The sequence below is a fragment of the Pristis pectinata genome, chromosome 13 (assembly GCF_009764475.1).
Source record: "Pristis pectinata isolate sPriPec2 chromosome 13, sPriPec2.1.pri, whole genome shotgun sequence".
NCBI classification, from domain to species: domain Eukaryota; kingdom Metazoa; phylum Chordata; class Chondrichthyes; order Rhinopristiformes; family Pristidae; genus Pristis; species Pristis pectinata.
Window position 1 is genome coordinate 29,784,637 of NC_067417.1, and position 25,983 is coordinate 29,810,619.

The following is a 25,983-nucleotide window of genomic DNA, read 5'->3' on the forward strand; positions in this document are numbered from 1 at the left end:
TTTATGAACTTCTAACTTCAACATACCAAATATTGGTCCCAGAAGATTGGAGGGTTGCGGATGTTGTTCCCTTATTCAGGAAAGGGAGTAGAGATAGCCCAGGAAATTATAGACAAGTGAGTCTTACCTCAGTGGTTGGTAAACTGATGGAGAAGATCCTGAGAGGCAGGATTTATGAACATTTGGAGAGGTATAATATGATTAGGAATAGTCAGCATGGCTTTGTCAAGGTCAGGTCCTGCCTGACGAGCCTGATTGAATTTTTTGAGGATGTGACTAAACACATCGATGAAGGGAGAGCAGTAGATGTAGTGTATATGGATTTCAGCAAGGCATTTGATAAGGTACCCCATGCAAGGCTTATTGAGAAAGTAAGGAGGCATAGGATCCAAGGGGACATTACAATGTGGATCCAGAACTGGCTGGCCCACAGAAGGCAAAGAGTGGTTGTTGAAGGGTCATATTCTGCATGGAGCTCGGTGACCAGTGGTGTACCTCAGGGATCTGTTCTGGGACCCTTACTCTTTGTGAATTTTATAAACGACCTGGATGAAGAAGTGGAGGGATGGGTTAGTAAGTTTGTGGATGACACAAAGGTTGGATGTGTAGTGGATAGTATAGAGGGCTGTCAGAGGTTACAGCGGGACATAGATAGGATGCAAAGTTGGGCTGAGAAGTGGCAGATGCAGTTCAGTGTGAAGTGGTTCATCTTGGTAGGTCAAATATGATGGCAAAGTATAGTATTAATGGTAGGACTCTTGGCAGTGTGGAGGATCAGAGGGATCTTTGGGTCCGAGTCCATAGGACACTCAAAGCGACTGCGCAGGTTCATTCTGTGGTTAAGAAGGCATATGGTGTATTGTCCTTCATCAATCGGGGAATCGAATTTAGGAGCCAAGAGGTATTGTTGCAGCTATATAGGTCCCTGGTCAGACCCCACTTGGAGTACTGTGCTCAATTCTGGTCTCCTCACTACAGGAAGGATGTGGAGGCCATAGAGAGGGTGCAGAGGAGATTTACAAGGATGCTGCCTGGATTGCAGGGCATACCTTATGAAAGCAGATTGAGGGAACTTGACCTTTTCTCCTTGGAGTGACGGAGGATGAGGGGGGACCTGATAGAGGTTTATAAGATGATGAGAGGCATTGATCGGGTAGATAGTCAGAGGCTTTTCCCCAGGGCTGAAATGGTTGCCTCAAGTGGGCACAGGTTTAAGGTGCTGGGGAGTAGGTATAGAGGAGATGTCAGGGGTAAGTTTTTTACTCAGAGAGTGGTGAGTGCGTGGAATGGGCTGCCGGCAACAGTGGTGGAAATGGAAATGATAGGGTCTTTTAAGAAACTTTTGGATAGGTACATGGAGCTGTGAAAAATAGAGGGCTATAGGTAAGCCCAGTAATTTCTGAGGTAGGGACATGCTTGGCACAGCTTTGTGGGCCAAAGGGCCTGAATTGTGCTGTTGGTTTTCTATGTTTCTATGTTTCTATATTCTAATGATTATTTAACAATCAGAATATTTAAAACATTAATTAAAAATTGTTCTTTCTCCTTCCTGGTTTATAGGCTGTGGGTTTGTCTGATCAGCCATCCTGACAACATCACTGTTTCTGGGCATTAGGAATCCTATGAGAAAAGGGGAAACTCAACTCACAGTGATCTCTAGCTCCTTGGTAGGCACCTTTCTTCAAGGTTATTGCTACTGTTCGATACATGTACTTGGGCCAATGCCATAACTTTTTGTATCTCTGTGGTCTTGTACAGAATGAAAAGCCAAAGCAGGATCTTAAAAATTTTCTGAGACTCATGCCTCCAAGGCTAAAAACAATAAATCATTTCTTATTCTCTGTTCCTATGTCTCACTAAATAAAAAAATAAATGTATAAGCTTATCTTGGACAGGTCCTCATCCTATCCCTCCGGAAACCAATGTCAACAAGTTTTCTGTGATGTTCTTGGTTTCCAGAAGAATACTGAATGATTCAAACTCATCCCAGAGCTGGGAGAGAAATTAAATTTGTAGCTTCATTTGTTTTACATAGCTGCACATTAGGGGGAAATGAACATCTTCAGAAGCCTTTTTTTAGCCAAGAAATTTCTGGAAAAATCTCTCTCCCCTCATATCCTATTGGTGTTGACTGGGTTCAGGCTCCTTGGAGCTCAGGGTGCCTCAGATGCTAATGTGATTGATTTAGTACTTCAGCGTGATGTGAGTGTGCACTCACATCTTTTTGGATATGGAAAGTTTGATATCACAGAAAAAGTAAAGGTGAGCATATAATGGAGCCCAATGTCATGCTTGCCGACTTACATTGCCTCTAAACAAAGTGTCTGGTGACTTAACTGGTCACATGTTTTCAACATGGTAACTGGAGATAGTAAATTCTGATCTCTTACATTGATGAAATCATGTGACAGACAGTCCCATAATTCCATAAGCATTCCTTCAGGAAAAAGCATCAATTAGTTTTACCAAGAAATTAAATGAAAAGCAGGGAGAAACATTCAAAAATAACATGCATTTGTGTCATGCCATTGATATAATGAAGTATTTCAAGTACTTCACAGGAACAATATCTTAGAAAATTTCATACCAAGCCACATTATGAGATAGTTGCATAATTAAATGGAGTAATGTCAGATTTTTTTGAAGGAACCCTTTAATGGGGGAGAGAATGTTAGAGGGACAAGGAGGTTTTCAGGAGGGGATTCCAGAGATCTAGGGTCAAAGCCGTCAAAACCGACCCGCGCTTCTGGAAGGAATCAGACAACAGCAGAACCAAAGAAATTACGATAAATGCTTTATTAACTTTCGCTAGTGGGAGTGGGAAAATTAAGAGACAGAGTAAACCACGTAACTCTAACTCTATACCGAAACCCACTCAAGGAAGTCTCGGCTACAGCGTATTTTATATCCTTTTTCGTGGGAAAGCTAGGTGAGAAACTACTCTTACACAGGCAATTGTTTACATAAGGTTTCAAACATAACAAGATATAGGTAAAAAAAACTACTTCTTCCCACTTGCACCTGCTATTAAAACTAGACATAACTAAATCACACCATAATGAGATCATTCTTTACCTTGAGAATCCTTTCACAGTGAGAACCATACTAAAAAGCATACTATTAACCCTTACACTGCCAGTCATTAACCCTTGCATTCCCAGCTATCTTTCACAAAGCTGCACAAAACATGCCAAAGGTGAGCAAATGAATTCAGGGTTTATTAAAAGGCTGGAATTGGATGAATGCAGAGATCTCCAAGGTTATAAAGCTAAAGGAGATTTAGAGATAAGGAGGGAGTCATAAACAAAGATGAGAATTTTAATATTGAGGGATTGACAGATGAGAGGCAATAGATCAGCTAACACAGAGGTGATTGGTGAATAGGACTTGATACTGCAGAGTTTTTGCTGATCTCAGGTTATTGTGTAATATAAGGTGGAAGTCATTAAACACTGAAGTAAAATCTTTGCCACAAAATTGCAAATATGTTACCCAGTTCCAAACAATATCAGTGTCACAGGAACCTAATTGTTGCCTGGAATATTGCATGTATACTGAGCAATATTTATAAAGTGAAATGTATGGGTTAAATTGACTATCGACTGGATCATTTTGCTCATCCCTGCAGTTCTGACTTGTCATAAAGTGTGCTGAATTGCTGAACTTATAGAAGCTTACCACCTATAACTAAATCTAGATACTTGCTGGTTATAGGGCCACTAATCAATCTGACATCAGAGGTTCCAGTGAGGGCTCCTGCATATAGACCATCAATCACATAAGTGAAATATAGGCCCTTGCATGGTGTGGGCAGCTTATTAGAGTCAGGCACTGCCTGCAATTGTCCGTCCATTGATTTTAATGCAGCTGTAGTATTCTACAATACAACCTACTGCGAGCAAGGGATCACCATTACTGTCACATTGGATCTTGATAAATGAGCACAGTACAGTACTAATACGTCTGGCAAACATTTGAAAAATTATCGATCTATTTGATTTAATTGATAGGAAAGTTTATGCCATTCAATAGAACGAATACTTCCATTAAAGTACATAACCACCTTGTGATTGAAGTGCTAGTATATTAAAGACACAATAGAATTTCTTCAAGGGTTCTCCCACTAGAGCTAGTAATTTTGACAGAATAAATAGTGGCCAAAGCTGATCTACTCACCACTCTCAGGGTGAAAACGTGTCTCCTAATCTTCATTTTAAACCCTCTCTTTATTCTGACGCTATGATGCCTGATGCTATTCACCCCAACAAGGGAAACTCCACATCCTTGTCAATTCCCTTAAGAATACTATACATTTCTATGAGATCACCTTTAATTCTTTTAAACACTATAGTGTGTAGGCAGAGTTCATGTAATCTCTCATATGACCAACCTGCCATCCAGGAATCAATCTGATAATTCTTTGCTGCACTCCCTCTATTGCAGGTACATCCTTTCTTACGTAGGAAGACCAAACCTCCCATAAATTCCAGATGCTGTCTGACAGGACTCTTAAGTAATTGGATGAAGATAGCTATACTCTTGCATTCAAATCCTCCTGCAATAAATGGTGACCCACTGTTTGACTACCTAATTGCTTGCTGAGCCTGGATGTTAACTTTCAGTGGTTCTCAATGCAAGTTCACCCAGGTTCCTTTGAACATAAAAAGGAAAAGACAGCCTTGGCTCATGTTTCCCAATCAGTCAACTGATTTTTGATGAACGATAGCATGCCTAAACAGCTTGTAAATTTCTAGCTGATCAGAGAGAGATGGCAAAGACTTGTAAAGGTTACCTCATGCTTGACAACCATGATAGAATTTTTTCAAGAACTGACTAAAGAAGTGGACAGGGGCTAAATGGTCTATTCTTGTTCCTATGTTCCCATGAAAGCTTCCAGATGAACCACTACATCCTTAAAAAAATCTTATTTTCAACATGGAAATACCATAAAGTGCAGAAAATTAATTTGTAGGCAAAATGTCTGAAATTTTTGCCAGTGTTCAAAACTTTGAAGTCTGTCAGACGTTTTACAGCTTAATTTTATCTTTGCCACTTTACCCTCACTAGATTCGAATTGCTTCATTTTCATATTTTCTTAGACAAAAGACTGCAATCCATTGCATTAGCTTAAAATCCTAACATAGTATTGGAAATAACTGAGATCTATACATTGAACATAATCTTACCTTATAAAATACATTGTCATGTAGGGTAGAAGACGCCTTCAAAACAAATTTAGTAAAAAAAAATCCTTTAATGACACTCAGAACGATTACAACGACAATGGATATTCCATAGATCAGTTGGTAGAATTCAAGGCGGGGATTGTTGGTGATGCTGGTGCAGTCCAGTGCTGAGGTGTTATTCCTTTGTGCAATACAGTCAGCCTTTGCACAGATAAATAGGTATCAATGTCAAAAACATAATTAATGGGAGACAAAGCAGACAATAGACTTGAACTTATACTGTTGAAGAAATAGAGCTACTGCAGGACACAACTTAATTCTGCCCACAGAGAGCATCCTATCCGGATGCATCACAGCTTGGTATGTCAATTGCTCTGCCCAAGATTGCCAGAAATTGCAGAGAGTTGTGGACACAGCTCAAACCACCATAAGATCAGTTTCCCTTCCATGGGCTCTGTCTACACTTTCCGCTACCTTGGGAAAGCAGCCAGCATAATCAAAGACCCCTCCCACCCCAGACATTCTCTCTTCTCCACCCTCCCACTGGGCAGAAGATACAAAAGCTTGAAAACATGCACCACCAGGCTTAAGGACAGCTTCTATCCTGCTGTTATAAGACTCTTGAACAAACTTCTGGTACGATAAGGATGAACTCTTGACCTCACAATCTACCTTGTCATGGCCCTTACACCTTATTTTCTACCTGCATTTTCTCTGTAACTGTAAGACTATATTCTGCATTCTGTTATTGCTTTTTCCTTTGTACTACCTCGATGTACTTATGTTTTGAAATGATCTGTACGGATGGCATGCAAAACAAAGTTTATCATTGTATCTCGGTACATGCGACAATAGTAAACCAATTACCCTTTTACCCTTATCTTGATCCTGACCAAAATTATAGAGACGCGATTGAGACAGAATGGGCAGATGCTTGGTTAGAGCCATTTTAATCATCTGTTTCAATCCAACAAATCAATAAAAACACAGAATCAGGGAATCTATGTACTCTACACTTCAATTTCAGTGACATTTTTTATCTTTTCTTGCGTAATTCCCCAAACGGTGACCTTTGGATAGAGAATCTCTGTTAATATTGACCGTCTGTTGCTGACCCTGGAGCATGTATTTATCCATGAAAAATCACTGAGCTATTCCCCTGATATAAATTCTCCTGGCTTTGTTTTGTGTTTGGTGAGCTGGATGGACATCCATCATCATTACAGGTGCCTCTGGCTGCAAGCATTTGTTTACTGCTTAATTTGTAACTGTTATTTCACATTCATTATAGCAACCACTGGATACACTAAACCACAATTCCAGAAACTATTCCCAGTATTAACATCTGGAGATTTTTCTGCTGTCAAAGAATATGAAATATCCTTGTTTTTTTTGCAATATAGATATTCTGATTAAAGGACATGTTTTCATTTAAATACCCATCTACTTATTCTAAGAATTGTGGAATGATGAAACCAAGGAGGAGAGGGTGGGAGCATTTAGCCCATAAATCACACTATCCAAAAGCTTATACTAATTAGATCTATGCCCCTGTTCTTTCTGACTTTCTCCCCTTCAATTATTCATCCTTTTAAATATTATTACTTCATTTACTTCACTGAAGTGCATTCCAGATTACAATTTACTGTGTTAGTTCTTTTTCCTTTGTTTCTCTATGTTATTTATCAACCACGTTGTTCTCTGGTTAACAACTCTTCTGACTTTAAAAATAATTATCCTTATTTACTCCATCATAATATTGAACAGCTCTGTCAAATCTTCTTTTAACCTTCATTACTATAAAGGGAAATATCTCAGGTTTAAAAGAGCAGCTTGGGTCTCTGTCAGATAAGCTGTGGGCTCCATATGTTTTTTAAACACCTTTCTCAACTTGTCCCACCACGTTCACAGATTTGTGTATGTGCACTCCAGGACTACTTGGTTTCTGCAGTTTAACATTGCACAATTTAATTTATATTGTCCCTCTTCATCACTGCTGTCACAGGTATAATTTCACACTTAAATACATTAAATTGCATCTACTGTATCATATTTTATCAGTACTGGAAATACAGAAAAGGAAATTTCTACAAACATATTTATGGGGCTTTATATTCAACTTCTCTCGACAAGCTCATTCCATATACCCACCACCCTCTGTGCGGAAAAGTAGTTCTTCAAAAGAGTCCAATAAATTGGTCAAACATGAATCCTCAAAACTATGTTGACTTTGTCTGATTACCTTGAGTATTTTCAAATGTCCCACTATAACATCTTTAAAACTGCTTCTAACACTTTCCCTCTGACAGATGTTACGCTAACTGGCCTGCAGTTTCCTGCTTTCTGACTCCCCTTTTCAACAAATAAGCTATTTTGCTAATTTCAGCTCTAATGGAACCTTCTCCGTATCTATGGAATTTTGGAAAATGAAATCAACTGTCTCACTGGCCACTTCTTCTAAAACCCTTGGATGAAGTCCAACAGTGGGACAAGGAATGGCAGATGGACAAGTGTGAAGTGACGCATTTTGGTAAGTTAAACCAGGCAGGGCAGGACTTGCACAGCAAATGGCAGTGCTTGGACAGAGTTGTAGAATGGAGGGACATAGGGTTACAAGTACATTGTTTCCTAAAAGTGGCGACACAGGTAGACAAGGTACTGAAGACGGTGTTTGGCACACTTACCTTCATCAGTCAGGACACTGAGTTGGGACATCATGTTACAACTGTACAAGATGTTGGTGAGACCACACTTGGAGTATTGTGCGCAGTTCTGGTTGCCTAGCTGTAGGAAGGATGTCATTAAGCTGGAAAGGGTGCAGAAGAGATTCACGGGAATGTTACTGGGACTAGAGGGCTCGAGTTATAAGGAGAGATTGGATAGGCTGTCTTTTTTTTCCCTGGAGTGTAGGAGGCTAATGGGTGACCTTATAGAGGTATATAAAATGAGGGGCGTAGATAAGGTCACAGTCTTTTTCCCAGGGTAGGGGAATCTAAAACTAGAGGGCATAGGTTTAATGTGAGAGGGGACAGATTTAAAGGTGACCTGAATGGCAACTTTTTCACACCGAGGATGGTGGGTGCATGGAACGAGCTGCCAGAGGAATTGGTAGAAGCAAATGCACTTAGAATGCTTAATGGACGTTAGGGCAGGTACATGGATGGGAAAGGTTTAGAGGGATATGGGCCATCACAGGCAAATGGGACTAGCTCAGGTAGGCAACTTGGTCGACATGGATGAGTTGGGCCGAAGGGCCTGTTTCTATGCTGTATAACTCTGTGATTGCGGGATCTGTGATTGTGAAACCGGATCAAAAGTGAGTAAAAATGGCAGGGCATTGACTGTCATTCAATTTGCTCTTTCCCGAGAGCTGCTGCTATCTTGATTCAGGCAGCCAGGATCAAAATTATTTAACTGTTTAAATGAGCTGCAAAGCTAACCTACTTTTCAATTCTGTCCTTCTAGAAATAATCCCCAATGCTTGGTTTGCTTTTGCTCAATCTGTGGTGCAAATTTGAGTAATTGGTATAAACGTACTCCAAGATCTCCATGTTCCTCTCCTTCACTTACTAGGTAATGATATTTTAAATCCACCTCTATTGTTCTTCGTCGGTATCAAGAATGACTTGCTGCCGCTCTGGCTTTATACAATTTGGGATGGGTAATGAGGCAAAGGTGAGAACCACAGGTCCTTCTACAGCAGGAGCAGGTGGATTATGAGGTGGTGCACTCCTTCTGTTGCTTACGCAAGGTTTCTGTATGGTCTTGATACATGGCCTCAAGGTTCTCAATACCATCCCAAATGCCTCTTCTCCACAGTGAATGTCATGAGTCTAAGATTTCCAGGAGATAGTATGGGCATTACACTTCCTCAAGGGAGATTTGATCATATCCTTAAATCTTTTATCTCTGTCCACTTCCCAGGACAGAGCTCAGAATAAAGCATCTGTTTTGGGAGTCTGGTGTTGGGCATGTGAACAACATGGCCTGCCTAACATAGCTGACTGAATATAACTAGGGACACTATCCAGTCCCCCTGGTCCAATCCCTTCCCATCTATATCCGCGACACACCACACGGTCTCCAACTCTTCCGTAGCTTTACATTCTCCAGAATGCACAACCTCATCTTCACACTTCCACCAGGGAGTCTGGCCTGACGGAGGACACGAATGTTGGTTCACTTATTCTTTCAATGACTTTGGAGGCATTATTCATCTCACCATCCAACATCATGTCCACCTGTTCTGTGGCCCCAATAAATATTGAAGCGAAATGGTGATCTAATACTTCTGTCATCTCCCCATCAGTGCTTCATGTTTTGTCCTGTGTCTCCCCATAGTGGTCCAATTCCCATTCAACCACTCCTTTTTATAATGTATCTTTAAAATATTTTTCTATTTTATGTTCCCTGATAATTTAAATTCATAGTCTTCATATTTAAAGTGGGAATTACAGAAAAGCAACAGGAACACAAGATCAGAAATGTCGTTTCCTCCAGAATACTGGATTGGTGAGGAAGAAGCTTTATCTGGATTTCAGCAGCCTCTTAGAAGAAATTAATGTCATCAAATGGGTTGAGTTTTGCCTACTCCTGCATGGTTAATGGAGGAGAAAGAGGAACAGCCACTGTATCACCAGCTCTTTTTATACATTGGTTATGACTGAAATCTGTTTCTATCATTACCAAGTGCCCTGTTAATGACTGACAAGTCATGGATGGTTCATCTGTTATTCACTAATAAGGCATAGCTATGAAATAGTTTAACTTTCTTATGCTTTTCATAGGGTAAGTTGCTTAATCACTTTACCTGTTGATTGATGAATAGCAGACACAGTGAAAAATCGTTTTCGTATTATTGCTATATTAAAATAAAATCCCATACTATGTAAATTATTTAATTTCAGGAAAATAAGTACTCTTAGTACAATATGTAGAAATGAATAAGTTACGTGTCTTTCAATAAACTTCTTCAATGTTACATTGGCTAGATTTTTTCAGCTCTTAGTTTTTTTAATGAAAATCACAGTATAGTTAAAATATTTTTGTGAAAATGCACTGATGCAAAGGTATTTCCTAAATTGTAATATTCTTTAAATAAAGGCAAAATAATCTTGTTCAATTTTATACTTCTGTACTCTATTAGTGGTACAAAACTTTAAGTGTTGTTCATGTGTTTAAATGCTTACATAGAGAGAAAATGAAGTGATATCCACATTTATTGAAAAGACACTAGGAGTAAAGAAATTTTCTTCCACAGTACATTTTTCAGATATTTTCCATTATATTATATTTCCTACACTGGAAATTGACAGATATATTGTAGCAGATGCATAATAAACAAGAATTTGTTATCTTACAATGAACAGAATTTTAACACAAGAAAATAGGAACCGGAGTAGACCACCAAGACCCTAAAGCCTGCCCTGCCATTCAATATCATCACGGCTGATCTATGCTGGCCTCACCATCTTTTCTGTGTCAGTTCCCCATAACCCTCAATTCCTCCACCTTAAATACATCTTATGATCTGGCTTCCATCACCTTTTGGGGCAGAGAATTCCAGAGAATCACTACCTTCTGAAGAGAAAACTTTCTATGCACCTCAGTTTTTACATGACCAGCCCTTATTTTGAAGTCATGTTTCCTTGTTCATGACTCTTCCACTAGTGAAAACATCTCAACATCTACCCTGTCAAGTGCCCTTGAATCTTAGATGTTTGAATAAGGCCATCCGTCATTCTTCTGAACTCCAAGGAATATAAACCCAAACTGTCTAGCCTCTCTTGATAGGTCAATGCTCTCATCACAAGAATTAGCATGGTGAATATCCATTAAGCTTCCTCCAATGCTACCATATCCTTTTTTAAGTAAGGGGATCAAAACTGTGCACGTTATTCCAGTATGGCCTCACTCTGTAGTACTGTAACAAAACCTCCCTTTTCTTAAACTCCAACCCCTTTGCAATAAAGGCCAAAATGACATTTGTCTTCTTAACTACTTGTTGGACTTGACTGCTAACTTTTTAAATTCATGTACTAGAACACACTGGCTCCCTCTGAACTTCACTCATTTGCAGTCTCTCTCTATTTAGAGAATAATCATCCTTTTGATTTATCTTACCCAAGTGTATGACCTCACACTTCCCCACATTAAACTCCATTAGCCAGGTTTTTACCCAATCATTCAATCTATCTATATCCCATTGCAGAATCACAATGTCCTCATCAAATGCGCCCTTCCACCTATTTTCATGTTAGCACTGAACTTGGAAGCCTTACATTTCATTCCCTCCTCCATTAATGTAAATAGTAAACAATTGAGAGCCAAGAACTGTTCCCTAGGATGCTCCACTAGTTACATCCTCCCAGCCTGAAAGGGATCATTTATTCCAAATCTCTGTTTTCTGTGACAGCTAGTTTTCAATCCATGCTAACACACTTCCTCCAATAACTCGGGCTCTTAATCTATACCCTTATCTGGCACTTCTTCAAATGTCTTTTGGAAATCTAAATACATTGCATCTACAGGTTACCCTCGATCAAATCTCCCTGTCACATCCTCAAAGAATTCAAACAAGTTTATCAAATATGATTCATACTTTGTACAAAAATATTCATAGAGTCATACAGCATAGAAACAGGCCCTTCAGACTGGTCGACCAAGTTGGCTACCTGAGCTAGTCCTATTTGCCTGCATTTGGCCCATATCCCTTTCATAAAATGATGTTGATTAGGTTTGATTATATTCCATGTTCCTAAATTATTAGTTATTTTCTCTTTGATTATTGAATATAGCATCTTGCCAACAATAGATGTTAAACTAATTGGCCTGTATTTCCTTGTTTTCTGTCTTCCTCCTTTTTTAAGGTAGTCATATTGGCTGTTTTACTATCTTCTGGTACCCTCCCGAAATTTAGTGAGCTTTGAAAAATTTCTATCATTGGGTCCACTATCTCTGCAGTCATACCACAGAACCATAGAACCATAGAACAATAGAGCACAATACAGGCCCTTCGGCCCACCATGTTGTGCTGACCTTTAAACCACATCTAAGATTGTCTAACCCCTTCCTCCCACATATCCCCCATTTTAAATTTCTCCATATGCTTACCTAACAATCTCTTGAACTTGACCAATATATCTGCCTCCACCACTACCCGAGGCAGTGCATTCCATGCACCAACCACTCTCTGGGTGAAAAACCTCCCTCTGATATCTCCCTTGAACTTCCCTCCCATTACTTTAAAGCCATGACCTCTTGTATTGAGCATTGGTGCCCGGGGAAAGAGGCGCTGATTGTCTACACCATCTATTCCTCTTAATATTTTGTATACCTCTATCATATACCAGAGCTTTCACTTTTCACTATTCAGGAAGTCTACTCTCTCCAGTGCACAGGCTATGTTTAAACTTATAGGATTATTTTTTCATAACTTTACAGATGAACGTTGCATTGATTTTACAAGGAGAAACTTACCCCAGATCCCTCTGATATCCAATAACTTAACCACCATCCACTAAAAGTTGTACAGCTGAACATAAGGATGAACAGGAAGAAAACAAATAGAAATAAAACATATCCTGGAAAATAAATTAAATTCAATTGGCCATCTGAAAAGAAATATCAATTTATAAAGCTCAAGCAATCAACAATAATAATGAAACTAAATTAAAATGAAAACATGCATTTCCATCCATAAATCTGTAATCAAACACATAATATAGTGATATTGTATTTCATACATGCCATTTCTGCAAATCATTCCAAGGATTGTTATGACTGAATATCATAGTAGAATGGAGGTCTAAAGTGAAATGAGTTTGGGTAATGTTAACACAGGTTTTAAGCATTCAAAGTGTAAAAATACCTGGAGTTGGGAAATTTAAAAGGAAGACTACTGTAAATACAGCCATCTGCACAAAATAAAACTCTCCTCTTTTGTCAGTTAATTGTACAAAAAAACTAAGCTATTGCCAGGGCAGTAAGTGCGAAGCTAGAACAGAAAACGCTGCCAATGCAAAGCAGGTCAGAAAACTTCCGTAGAGTTTCTGGTCGCCTCATTATAGGAAGGATGTGGAAGTGTTGGAAAGGGTGCAGAGGAGCTTTACCAGGATGCTGCCTGGATTGGAGAGTATGGATTATGAGGAGAGACTAAGGGAGCTAGGGCTTTACTCTTTGGAGAGGAGGAGGATGAGGGGAGACATGATAGAGGTATACAAAATATTAAGAGGAATAGATAAAGTGGACAGCCAGCACCTCTTTCCCAGGGCAACAATGCTCAATACAAGAGGGCATGGCTTTAAAGTAATGGGTGGGAAGTTCAAGGGAGATGTCAGGGAGGTTTTTCACCCAGAGAGTGGTTGGTGCATGCGCTGTCTGGGGCGGTAGTGGAGGCAGGTACGTTGGTCAAATTCAAGAGATTGTTGGATAAGCATATGGAGAAATTTAAAATACAGGGATATGTGGGAGGAAGGGGTTAGATAGTCTTAGGCGTGGTTTAAAGGTCGGCACAACATGGTGGGCTGAAGGGCCTGTATTGTGCTGTACTGTTCTATGTTCTATGTTCTAAAACAGAAAATTTAACTGCGAATAGTGTCCCTAGTAATACTCGGTCAGCTATGTTAGGCAGGCTATGTTGTTCACATGCCCAACACCAGACTCCCAAAATCTTTCCTTAGACTGTACAAGTGATATGAAAGATATGTCTAATACTCTCATATTTTTTGGAAAATGTATTGATTGATGCATCCAAAATTCTCTAAAACAAAAAGGTGATTCTTATCAGAAACTCTGGCCAAAGTTCTGGCAATCTTGAAGCATTTTGTCAAGCATCTGACAGCAGATTTTTCGCTGGTTGCAGTTCTGAAAAAAACCTCTTTGTCCAGTTTTGGACTGCTCATTATAGCTAATGTGACATTGAAACAGTATAGGCATCTAGTTTAGCAGAACTTGACAAGGATTTGAACTACCATAACAAATCTTGCTGTAACACTGGAGGAATTTTATAATTATTTAGTAGTAATGAGTAGTGTATTTTGTTCAGAACTCTCTAGTTTATAGTATGTGCCTGAGTTGAACTTGAAATAGATCTCTATGTTGTCAGATGATTGGCACCAAGAAGAACTGCAGCAAGTATCCAGGATGGTTAATTGATGGACAGTTGCATCCAGAGAGGGTGTAATAAAATTCACATGTCTTATACTTTCATGAAATCCTTGAGGATGGTTGTAGTGTTACATGGAATTACAGAAGAAGGTCAAGGAGAAAGCTAGTTGTCCCAACTATGGTAGTATTTGTACTTCATTCATGCCTCCTCCCATATTTCATCATTTCAATCTATCAATATATTCCTTTCTCCCTCATCAGCTCATCATCTTTCCTTTAATTGAATCTTATACCCTTTGACTTGATTACTCAACTACCTGGTAAGTTCCATGTTCTCATCCGACTCATTAAAATGTTTTTTCTGGCTTCAATAATTTTGACAACTATCTAGTTGTGCACAACTTTTGTGGGAGGGGCTAGGTATACAACCCAAACCACTTCCGAGGATCACTCACAAGGATGCATTTTGTTTAATTACACTCAAGCGGATACTAATATTTTTAATCATGTTTAATGGCACAAGTGCCAGAGGTCTCAATGCTCCTTCCCTGCTTCACTCTCTGCCCACTCTGTGGCACTCTGATGCCTCCTCGAAGCCCTTCACTGCTCCATCACTCCCTCTCCACATCTCTGGTACCCTTGTCTACCCTGACAGGCCTACTGTGTCATGTGTTGCACACCGTGTTTATATCATCTCATGTTTTGGATCCTCCCCACAATTTGAAACAATTGGAAATCTACTTCATCAAAGCCCTTCATTGTCTAAGAAACTCCAAGTCATTGGTATCTTTAAACAAAATGATTGTCCTACATTTTAATGATTGAGTCTGTACTGAAATACAGTAGAAGTTAACCTTGTGGAAAGAGTATAATTTAAAACATTAGACGTCATTCTTCTTACCTCCCCCTGCCATGATATACTGGTGGTAGGTTTTCCCCGGTACTGAGCCTGTCTGTTTTTCTTCTTCCTGTATAAGCTGTGCTTTTGGTGCTATAGAAATAAATTCAAAGTCAGTTATTCAGCCTGAAATGAATATCATAAGATATTTTCAGAAATCCCTAGCAATTTTTTAAAAGACTGAATAAGATAGTTAGGATGTGTAGAATTTTACCACCATTGTTTGGTTTGATTCTAACACAGAATGACAGGGTGAATATATTCTGCTCTGCTGATAATAAGGGTCAAACAGAAAATGAAGTTAAACAGTGTCTACCCTATTCCTGGTGGTCATTTTACTGTCAGCATAACAGTGCCCAAAATTTGTAATTAAACTAGCCAACTCAGTTGTAATAGAATGCAGGTTGAGCGAAAAATGTTTACACAGGGCACTCTTATGCAAGAGTCCTCTCTTATGCAAGGGATTATATTCATTTCTCTAGTTCAATGATGTTAGCCGCTGTCATCAGTGAATTTGTCTTAAGCAATTGACCCACAAAGACAAGTGTCTTGTCATGTGGGTACAGCCTGGAGGTGGGGAATGGGAGGAAGGTGCTTCCTAAACCACCAACCTTTGTATGAATTGCACACTGTGCTTTTCCCAAATGCACTCACATGCAATGCCCTAATCTTGCAGTAGGTAAATTTAAAATATTTCAGTAAGGCAGTGCCAGATATGAAGCATTGAAAGGTATTTTACAGACAACAACAGAGTAGACCCAGATTTTGTAATCAGCAGTGAAGAGACTGACCTCAAATAGAACTGCCCAAAAAGACTTAGTGATCTGAATTTTCTCTACCCTGGTCTGATATTCAATTGGATGTCGTCTGTGCCACCCAGCAATGATACATGGAGCAGGCAGATTGATCAGCCAATCAGACTGAAGGATTCTCAAAGACGGTATGGAAAAATTAAAAGGCATATGTTCTAATTCATATTTTAATCATTGTACAGAAAGCAAAATAATGACTTGCGCATTGGAATTAAGGTACAAGTTGAAATATGATAAACATTAAAACTATCCTTTTGTTATTTTTAAGAATCTTGCTATTTTTAAATGATCTTCTGAGAGAATGCAGACCCACATCTGTAACTGAATTTATGTAATTATGACTTATTATATTGTCAAGAACCACACTCAGTGTGACTAAACAAGGATTATCACTTTCTATGTTTTTTTTGACAGCAAGGATAATGCATAAGATGTTGAAAGTCACACCATCATTGATTCTGTGTTGATTACATTTGCAAAGACTGCAATAGCACAACCTGTGGAACAGAGGGAATAGTGACTGCAGCTTCTAGATTTCCATCCTTAATTGCACATGTATGGATGCCAGATGTTGATGTCAGTTCCACAGAGTAATGACAGAAAATGCTGACAACTTCAAATTAATTACAACCACAAATTGTTGTCAAATTTAACACCTCACTTAACTTGAAACTCTGTCTTGTAAAATTAAAAAAAGAAACTCATCACTTTGTTTTATGTTAGTGAGTAAACTGATTTGGACTGGGATTAAAGCAGAAGTTGAAATATGATAAACTTTAAAATTATTCTTTTGTTATTTTAGGAATCTTACTATTTTAAAATGTTTTTCTGAGGGAATGCAGAGCCACATCTGTAAAATTATTCAGGGTCAGAGAAATAGAAGTTATGTAATTATGACTTATTATATAGTTAAAAACAGTTCAGTGTGACTTGTTTAGCAACAGTGAACTGGGATTTTTAACCATATAATAAGTTTGTTGATCAGCCTTCTGGTTCTAACTTTGAACTTAAACTTACTAAGATATTCTTTGGTAGGGCAGGCTAGCTGGATAGGCTGACCTTGAATTTGAGATTGTCATCTGACATCCCATGCTGCATCCAAATGATTATAAAAGTCAACAAGAATAAATCTGAATGTATTAGGAAAGTAGTTTATAATCTTTCAATTACATATAAAGTGAAACTTGGGATTATCAGAGTTCTCTTGGGCGCTGGGGTATACTCGGGGCTCTAAGATGGCATTGGCATTGTGTCCACTATTTATGGGGTCAGTGTAAACACCTTGTGAAAGAATGCAAGAAGGCTATGATATAACTCAGTGCAACATGGCTCTGTACCTATCCTGCCATATTGAAGTACAATAATGCAGCTAATGCCACCTCTCACCTTCCCATTTATTCAGCAGCAAGATGAAGTGTCAACTCCACCACCATCTAGCCTTCAGCACTATTCAAAGGGATCAGTAATACCTCACAGGTTAGTTACTACTTGATTATTTCCATCTGATGCTATGACGTTACTTTCTAAAGCTGTTTCATGTTGCACAGGGAATGGTTTATCAAAGGCTGTAGGATTTTCTGCCAACTTCTGGATGTGGGTGCTTCATACTAGAAACTACAGGCTTCTTGGGCTGCATGCTTTTAACAAAGCCTTGTGCCAAGTCGCTGTTGGATTCCTCCCATGATGATTGAATTCAATTTGACAGGCATGCCAATGCATTAAGCACCACAAAAAGAAAGCCCATCCGGTTTGTTTTTGCAGGTTATTCATCATTCCCGCCACCTTCTCATGTATCCAGAGGGTTTCTTGACACCTTGAGAGAAAAGGACATCTCTCTTCCCTTCCACTTTCTCCACCAAGTGCAGAATTTAAAAACATGAGTGCCTACCCCCTTCTCTTGCCAGCCATTCTTCACTATTTCCAGAATAAATTCACTGGTAGAGCAAATTTCTGCATCTAATTCTGCCATCCCAACTTCTCTCCATTAATTATTGAGGGTCAGCTTTACATAAACCAAGTTAGTTATCAAATTGGGCCCTTTGCTGTTATGTACACCCAAGGAGCAGTTTGGGGGTTGCTGGCTGCATGCAGGAATCATTGTAATAAACAGACAGTGCAAAGCTAGTGTGCAGCCTGCGTTGTAAGCAGTGGACAAGGTTAAACATGCTTCACAAGGCTCTTTTTGTGGGGCCACTGAATTTAGTTTATTTACAAAGAAAAACAGCAAGAAAATTTGAATCAGAAAGCATTTTGTGTGATTTGGAAGAAAATAATGTATCATGTTATGTGACAACTGTATGTGACATCTGAATTTTTTTTTATTCCCATGGGAAAATATCAGTATGTTTCAGTGAAACCTATAAAAGAAATATAATATGATTCTAAATACCTTACCTTTTTCAGGATTTCCTTCCCGCTGCATGACCTTTGCATTCTCAATATTTTCTTCTGTTGCAACATTTTTCTCATCAGTCATATCAAATGCTAAAATATTACAAGACATTTTTATACAAGCTTTATATTTGAAATTACATTTTACAGGGAAATTATTTTCACGTTAAACACACAATATAATAGTATCAATAGAAATGAATTTTAGAAGGCTACAATGCCCAGATGTTACTGTGTTGTGCACTTGATGCCCTCTATTAAGTGAAAATTTGCCTCATTGTAAAAAAAACTAGATACTGATAATAATTAAAATAACTTAGATTTCAACATACACAAACACAAGGTCAAGAAGTTATCAAGAGATCTAATGGTGTTTTTCTTAAGAGGAGTATAATATTAGAGAAGATAATACTTCATTTCAACTGAGCCTTGGTTAGATGTCATCTGTGGTGCCTCTTGCAACTTTAAGCACCAAACCTCCAGGAAGAGGCATTAATCTTGTAGTAGGTGATGGCGGTTGGGAGGGTTGAGGGTACTGGTAGGGGATAATAGTAAAATTAGAACTAGGCCGGCTAGGAATAAAGTGAATGTTTTATTTGCATGGAGTAGTAAAAATGTGCAATATTGTCATCCAAGAGACTATGGGGCTGGGACAATTAAAATTTCCAAGACTGAAATCAGTAACTTTTGGTTTGGTAAGAGTTTTAAGAATATGAAGCAAAGACAGGTAAAGCTGATCTACTGATCAGCTATAATGAACTACCTCTGTTTCTTTGTGTAACATTTCTAAGTAAAATAGTCTGCTTTTACCAGCATTGTCCAAGCCTTGTAGTCTTGTATTGGAGAGGTAAGTTCCATCTAGGTTTCCTTTTTCTGAACTTAATGATATTGTTTTGTTATTTTCTGATTCCTACAAAAGAAATACTGAACTGTAAACTCTCAATGATGATTCCAGCAGCACAAGCATTTCTAACACATGAATCCTACAAAGACCTGTTTAGGAAATCATCCATCTCCACCATAGGGAAAATGATCAGTTCTGAGCTCATGACTGGGTCTCGGGATCAATCTGGCGATTTGAATCATCTTGTGTTAATTTGCAATAATGTGATATTTATGCAATGTCAATTTACTTCACTCTTGGTTTTCAGTATTTCTGTTAGGTCTCTGCTTGTCTGCTTGTCTCTATTTAAATAAGTTAAAGCAAGTGTAAGAAGTACATTTAAGAGGATGGGCATGAGAAAATAATACTTAAAGATTTCAGCCTTTCAAACTACATTTAGACAAAGTTTTCTGATCCTTTACAGATTTAGTAACCAGACACAAACCTGGGCTAAATCAAAAAGGAGAGTTGAAGAGTTGATGCATATCATTACCAATATGTTAGGTAATACTAACACTGTGAATATTTCCATCCCAAGGATTTCTTCTGGAGACCTAGCTCTCTGAATCTGTGACATGGTATTTTAGAATATTATCACATAGGTCAACGTCCTGTGTTGAATACTGAGCAGGTGCTATCTGCAGAGAATGATTGGCAACTGTTGAAACTGAATTAGGAACTCCTCAACCACATCTTTAATTCCCCAACATCAATTTGTGTTTCATTGTCAAGACATCTAATCACCTATTCTCTCAATTTTTAAGAACTAATTGTCATTTGGTTGTTGTTTGATAATTATACAATCATCAGTGTTGTGCTGTCCACACTAGGAATACCCAATCGACAGGCCAACCCTTTAGTCAGAAGCTTACAACTTGACTGTGAAGGAAAACTAAATTGGTACCAAAAAAAAGGAAATAAAGTATCCACCTGGAAAAGGCCCCTTGGCCTAATAAGACTACTCTCTGAATGGTAACACACAAAGTGCTGGAGGAACTCAGCAGGTCAGGCAGTATCTATAGAGAGAAATGGACAATCTGTGCTTCGGGTCAAGACCTTTCATCTGGACTGGGACACTCTGGGACAATTTGGTTTGGGACCAGTCCAGATGAAGAGTCTCAACCCTAAACGCTGACTGTCCATTTCCCTCCATAGATGCTGCCTGACCAGTTGAGTTCCTCCAGTGCTTTGTGCATTGCTCCAGGTTCTAGTATCTGTAGTCCCTTGTCTTCTTGTGAATGATAATTCCTGTAATTCTTCTTTAGATCATTTTTAAGCCAAAACTGTTAGGTTGAAGTTGTAATAATAACTTTATTAGCTGAATTTCCTGAGCAGACAAAGTCCTGCTCAAATTGAGATTGTCAGAGTAGTAAGAATTGGATAAATGAGATATGACTAGAATAACTGGTGAACAGCATGGGCGCAAGTATCTTGGATAACTGACTAAAGTGATGTTATTCATTCAAAGGATGTGGGTATCACCAGCAAGACCAGTCATTATTGAGAACAGAGTGTGTAAGGAAGGTGCTTACTTGAACTGTTGCAATCTGTGAGGTAAAGGCATAATGCTGTTGGTTAAGCAATTTCAGGATTTAAACCCAGTGATACTGAGTGGAGCAGTGATCATGACAAGTCATGACAGTGTGTAATTTAGAGGGGAATGTGAAGTTGGTGATGATCACGAGTATCTGTTGCCTTTCTCCTTCTAGGCAGTCAAAGTTATGGGTTTGGAGCTGCTGTCAAACAGACCATGGCTAGCTGCTGCAGTGCAGCATGTAGTTAGAACATACTGCAGCCATGGTGCCATAATAGTGGAGGGAATGCATGTTTAAAATGATGGCTGATGTGCCTAGCAAGTGACAGTATTGCTTTGATAATATCAAGCCTCTTTGTGCTCTTTAAGTTACACCTATTTACACATGTGAATGGTATTTTATCACACTCCTGCATTGTACTTTGTAGATGGTGAAAAACTTTATGGAGCCAACAAATGAGCCAACTGCTGTAAAATATTCAGACCTGCTTTTGTGACCCTTGTATCTTTCTGAATGGTTCAGCTAACGTCTGTCCATGGAGGTCCTCAGAATGTTAATTGTAGCTGATGGCAATGCCATTGATTGTAAAAGGGAGATGATTAAATTCATTTTTGTTGCAGATCATCATTAACTGGCACTTAACTGGTGTGAATATTACGTGTCATTTATTAGCTGAAGCATGAATTTTATTACCTGACAAGAAGCAAATAGAATTGAACACTAATAATGCTTGGTGGCTCATTTTCAAGTATGCATGGTGCTGATTTTGGCTTGCTTTCCTACATTTCACATTGAACTGGGTTTATTCTCCTCACAAAAGCTAAGTGAGAAATATGCCAAATTAAAACTGCAAGTCACCTAATAACATATTTGCACAAATTCAGAGAACAGTTGAAATTTCCTACCTTGACTCGAAAACTCCTAATTTAGGTTGTATTTTATTTTATATTGTTTTTGCCTGATTTATTAAGGATATTTTAATGAATAATTCTGATGTACATTTGTAAAATTAACCCTGGATATATACTTCAAACGAATAAACAGAATGTAATTTTCACAAGCCTGAAAATAAAGGGCGGCTGAATTTCATGCCAAGTTAAGCTGTTACAAGGCATAAAACTGGTTAAAGTGTAAATTTACATTGCAAAGCAAACTTCCTGTGACTTGCTTACATTTGGTTGGTTCATTTGGTAATTACTGATCAGGTTGGCATAGTGTCCATTTTCTTTCATTAGTGTCTCATGCTTTCCTTTTTCCTTGATTTTTCCATCTTCCAATAAAAGGATTTCATCACAGTGCTCCAAGTACTAAAGATTATTAAAAAAATGTGGACATCAGTTATCTTTTTTGTTTGCAAACTGCTACAAGCTTCTAATTATGAACTCCCACATCACTGGGATAAAATCTACACAAACATCATAATGGATTTAAGAGCAGGAGATGGTATATTGTATACTCTGACAGGTAACAAACTATTCAGAAATGAGTAATAAACAGATCTAAACAGCGTGATAAATTTAGAAATATATCCAAGTTGCTTCTTTTAAAAGAAATTTTATTTTAGAGCTAACATTCACTGAAAACCTTATTTTTCAATGGAGAAAATTGGTAGTTTTGAATGAATGTATATCTACCCAGGATTCAATATTAAAAGTTGCTGCTATTAATGCTTTTTTAATTAATTTTCAGAATCTGGGTGTCACTGGCAAGGCCAGCATTTATTGCCCGCCCCTAAGTGCCCTTGAGAAGATGGTGGCAATTCACCTCTTGAACTGCTACCGTCATTCTCGGGAAGGTATTCCCACACTGCTGTTGGCTAGCAAGTTCCAGGATTTAAACCCAGTGGTAATGAAGGACCTATGATATATTTCCAAATTGGGATGTGGGCAGCTTGGAGGGGACCTGCAGGTGATAGTAGCCCCAGGCACTTGGTGCCCTAGTCATTCTTGGTGATGTAAATGTCGGTTTAGGAGGTGTTTTTAGAATTGCCAGTGCAAGTAACTGCAGTGTATCTTATAGATCGTGCGCACTGTGTGCTGCTGGTGAGGAGAATAAATAGCCAGGGTGATAAATGGGGTGAAAATCAAGCTGATTGTTTTATCCCGGTTGAGAGTTGTTCGAGCTGCATCCACCTAGGCAAATGGAGGGTATTTCCTTGCGCTCCTGATCTTTAGATTGTTGGGAGGTGAGACACTCACTGCAGGAAATCCAGACCCTGACCTACTCTTGTAACCAGGGTATTTGTTTACGTGGTCCACTTGAGTTTCTAGTCAATGATGATCCCCAGGACTTTGATGGTGGAGGACCATTGAATGGTGATTGGACTCTCCCTTGTTGGAGGTGGCACTTTTGTGGTGTATATGTTATTTGCCACGTATGACTGAATGTAGTCTAAGTCATGCTGCAGGCAAATTCCCTTTGCTGAGGAGATGCAAAGGAATTAAACATTATGTAATTATCAGTGAACATCTCCACTTCTGACCTTATCATGCAAGGAAGGTCATTGATAATTCAGCCATAGATGGACGGAACACTGCCTGAAGAACTTGTGCGGTGATGTCCTGGAGCTGGGGTGATTAACCTTCAACAACCACAACATCTTCCTTTGGGAATGACTCTAACTGTGTTTCCCTTTGATACTCATTGACTTCAATTTTACCAGGGCACCTTGATTCCACACTCGGTCAAATGCTGCCTTGATGTAAAGGGCAGTCACTCTTGCCTCATACTGGAACTTAGCTCTTTGTTCCATGTTTGGACCAAAGCTTTGATCAGGTCTGGAGCGGACTAGTCCTGGTGAAGCTGAGCACCCTGCCCTCCACTCAATATTTGTTCCTCTTATCCCAAAACAAATCCAAGGCTGAAATGGATCACCTGCAGCTGATGAGTGACTAGAATCACAGTTTTCTCTCTGAGTGCCTTTTTGACACACTGCTCAAAGATGTGCATCCCGACATGGGCATCCACAGCCGACAAGGGATCATCCAGTAGATAAATATCTTGGTCTGAGTACACAGCACGAGCAATGCTGACTCGCTGCTTCTGTCCACCTGATAGGTTGATGCCCCTTTCTCCCACCTTTGATTTAAATTCAAAAGTTTAATTAACATTTTTATTTATTACAGAACATCTGATCAAATGCCTCTGAGGTTTGTCTCCTAAAGTTGCTGGCGACACAAAAATTGGTGGAGTAGTAAATAGCGAAGGGGGTTGTGAAAGGATACAGAGGGACGTAGGTCAGTTGGAAAGTTAGGTGGAGTGGTGGCAGATGGAATTTAATCGAGACAAGTGTGAGGTAATGCATTTTGGGACTTCAAACACTGACACGGTGTATACAGTAAACGGCAGGGACCTCAGGAGTGTTGCGATACAGAGGGACGTTGGGCTGCAAGTTCATCGCTCCCTGAAAATAGTGACGTAGGTGGATAAGGTAGTGAGGCATGTTTGCCTTCATAGGCTAAGGCACTGAGTATTAGTGTTGGGATGTTGTGTAGCAGTTGTACAAAATATTGGTCAGAGTGCACTTGCACTTGTACCGTTCTGGTTGCCACACTATAGGATGGATGTGGCAGCATTGGAAAGAGTGCAGAAGAGAATCACCAGGATATTGCCAGGAGTGGAGGGCTTTACTTATGAGATATTGCATAGGCTGGGTGACCTTGTACAGGTTTATAAAATAATGAGAGGCATAGATAGGGTAGATGGTCAGAGTCTTCTTCCTGGGGACAGTGGGATAGTTTAAAACTAGAGTTTGTTGTTTTAAGGTGAGGGGGAGAGATTTAAAGGAGATCTGAGGGGCAAGTTTTTCACACAGAGGTCGGTGGGTATATGGAACAAGCTGCCAGAGGAAGTGGTAGAGGCAGGTACAATTACAATATTTAAAAGGCATTTAGACAGTTACTTGCATAGGAAAGGAGTTGAGGGATATGGTTCAAGTACGGCGCATGGAATTCGTGTAGATCGGCATCATGGTTGGCATGGACGAGTTGGGTTGAAGGGCCTGTTTCTACGTTGTACAACTCTATGACTCTGAGAGTTTCTTACTTCAGTTAAATCTCCAAAGGGCAGCATAGCCAGATCCTGTTCAAGACTGCAGACTTCAACCACCTTCTCATACCTGTACATTTGGAAAGTAGTGGAATCATTACATTCTTACAACCACAGTGGGATGCAGTGGGATTCTGCCCCACTCCCCTCATCGTTCCATGGTGCAGCGCAGTTCAGTTCTGCTCCTCCCCTTAAGTGACATAAAGGGTTACAATGGGTAGTCTGTACTCCCCTAGTCAAATGGTGAGGTTCTACAGTCCTCCCCAAATCACATGGAGCAGCCCTTCCTTTATCTACAGTGCAGCATTTGTCAGTTGCATAGTTTACATCCATTTAAAGAATGGAATACTTCCATACAATTAAATTGTGCCTGATGTATTCCTAATGTCTAATCACAGACGGGACTGACTGAGGAGCTCCATAAAGAAATGGCTATGTTTACAATACAGAAGTTAATATAGGGACCAAACATATCCATAAACATCTTAACAAGGTATATTAACATTTACGTAGCACACTTTAGTCCCTCACAAAGCACTTTACTGTTAACAAGGTGCTTCTGAAGTGAAATCATTTATGGCAGCTGATTTAAGCACAATGAGCTCCCACAAATAACAATGACTAAAAAGCCTGTTTGAGATTGAAGGATAACTATCATTCAGAGCACTAAGGGTAACTTCCCTGCTCTTGGTCAAAATTATTCTCAAGTATCCTTAGTGTAATGTCCCATCCAACTTTTTATTTTTTCTTTGCCATTGAATGAGGAATCCTCCATGGTATACATTATGCAGGAACATGGCACCACTGCGTCACCTGACCAGTCTCAAAATTCAGAGACTGTCTTAGTCACCTGAATGCTTGAAGCACAAATCCAAATCTCTTTCTATGGTAGCTGGACAGTTTCAATTCAATTAATTAAATGAATCTGATCAACTATTGTGAGTACAGTTTAAGAAAACATAAATGCTGGGAGATGATTGCTATTTCCATTAGATTTTCAGTACAAATTATACTTTTTTTGCTATCTTAGTCACAAAAATGTAGGCATACAATTCAATGCAGTACTAAGGGAGTTGTGTGCACAGTGGCTATCTGTTGGCTGGTATATTACATTAAGGATACC

The 25,983-nt window shown here is 39.1% G+C and overlaps 1 protein-coding gene across 2 annotated transcripts in view; it reads right to left on the minus strand.

Moving 5' to 3' along the window:
* Positions 1–25,983, minus strand: part of abcc12 (ATP-binding cassette, sub-family C (CFTR/MRP), member 12) — an 86,402-nt gene that overhangs the window by 20,573 nt on the left and 39,846 nt on the right. For both annotated transcript variants that reach the window (XM_052028072.1, XM_052028073.1), the window contains 8 exons: positions 24,858–24,930; positions 23,688–23,891; positions 21,986–22,120; positions 19,206–19,305; positions 18,399–18,488; positions 15,196–15,285; positions 12,666–12,769; positions 5,187–5,387 (listed from right to left, as the gene is read on the minus strand). In XM_052028072.1, coding sequence (XP_051884032.1) covers positions 5,187–5,387; positions 12,666–12,769; positions 15,196–15,285; positions 18,399–18,488; positions 19,206–19,305; positions 21,986–22,120; positions 23,688–23,891; positions 24,858–24,930 — 997 coding nt within the window. The remainder of the gene's footprint in view (positions 1–5,186; positions 5,388–12,665; positions 12,770–15,195; positions 15,286–18,398; positions 18,489–19,205; positions 19,306–21,985; positions 22,121–23,687; positions 23,892–24,857; positions 24,931–25,983) is intronic.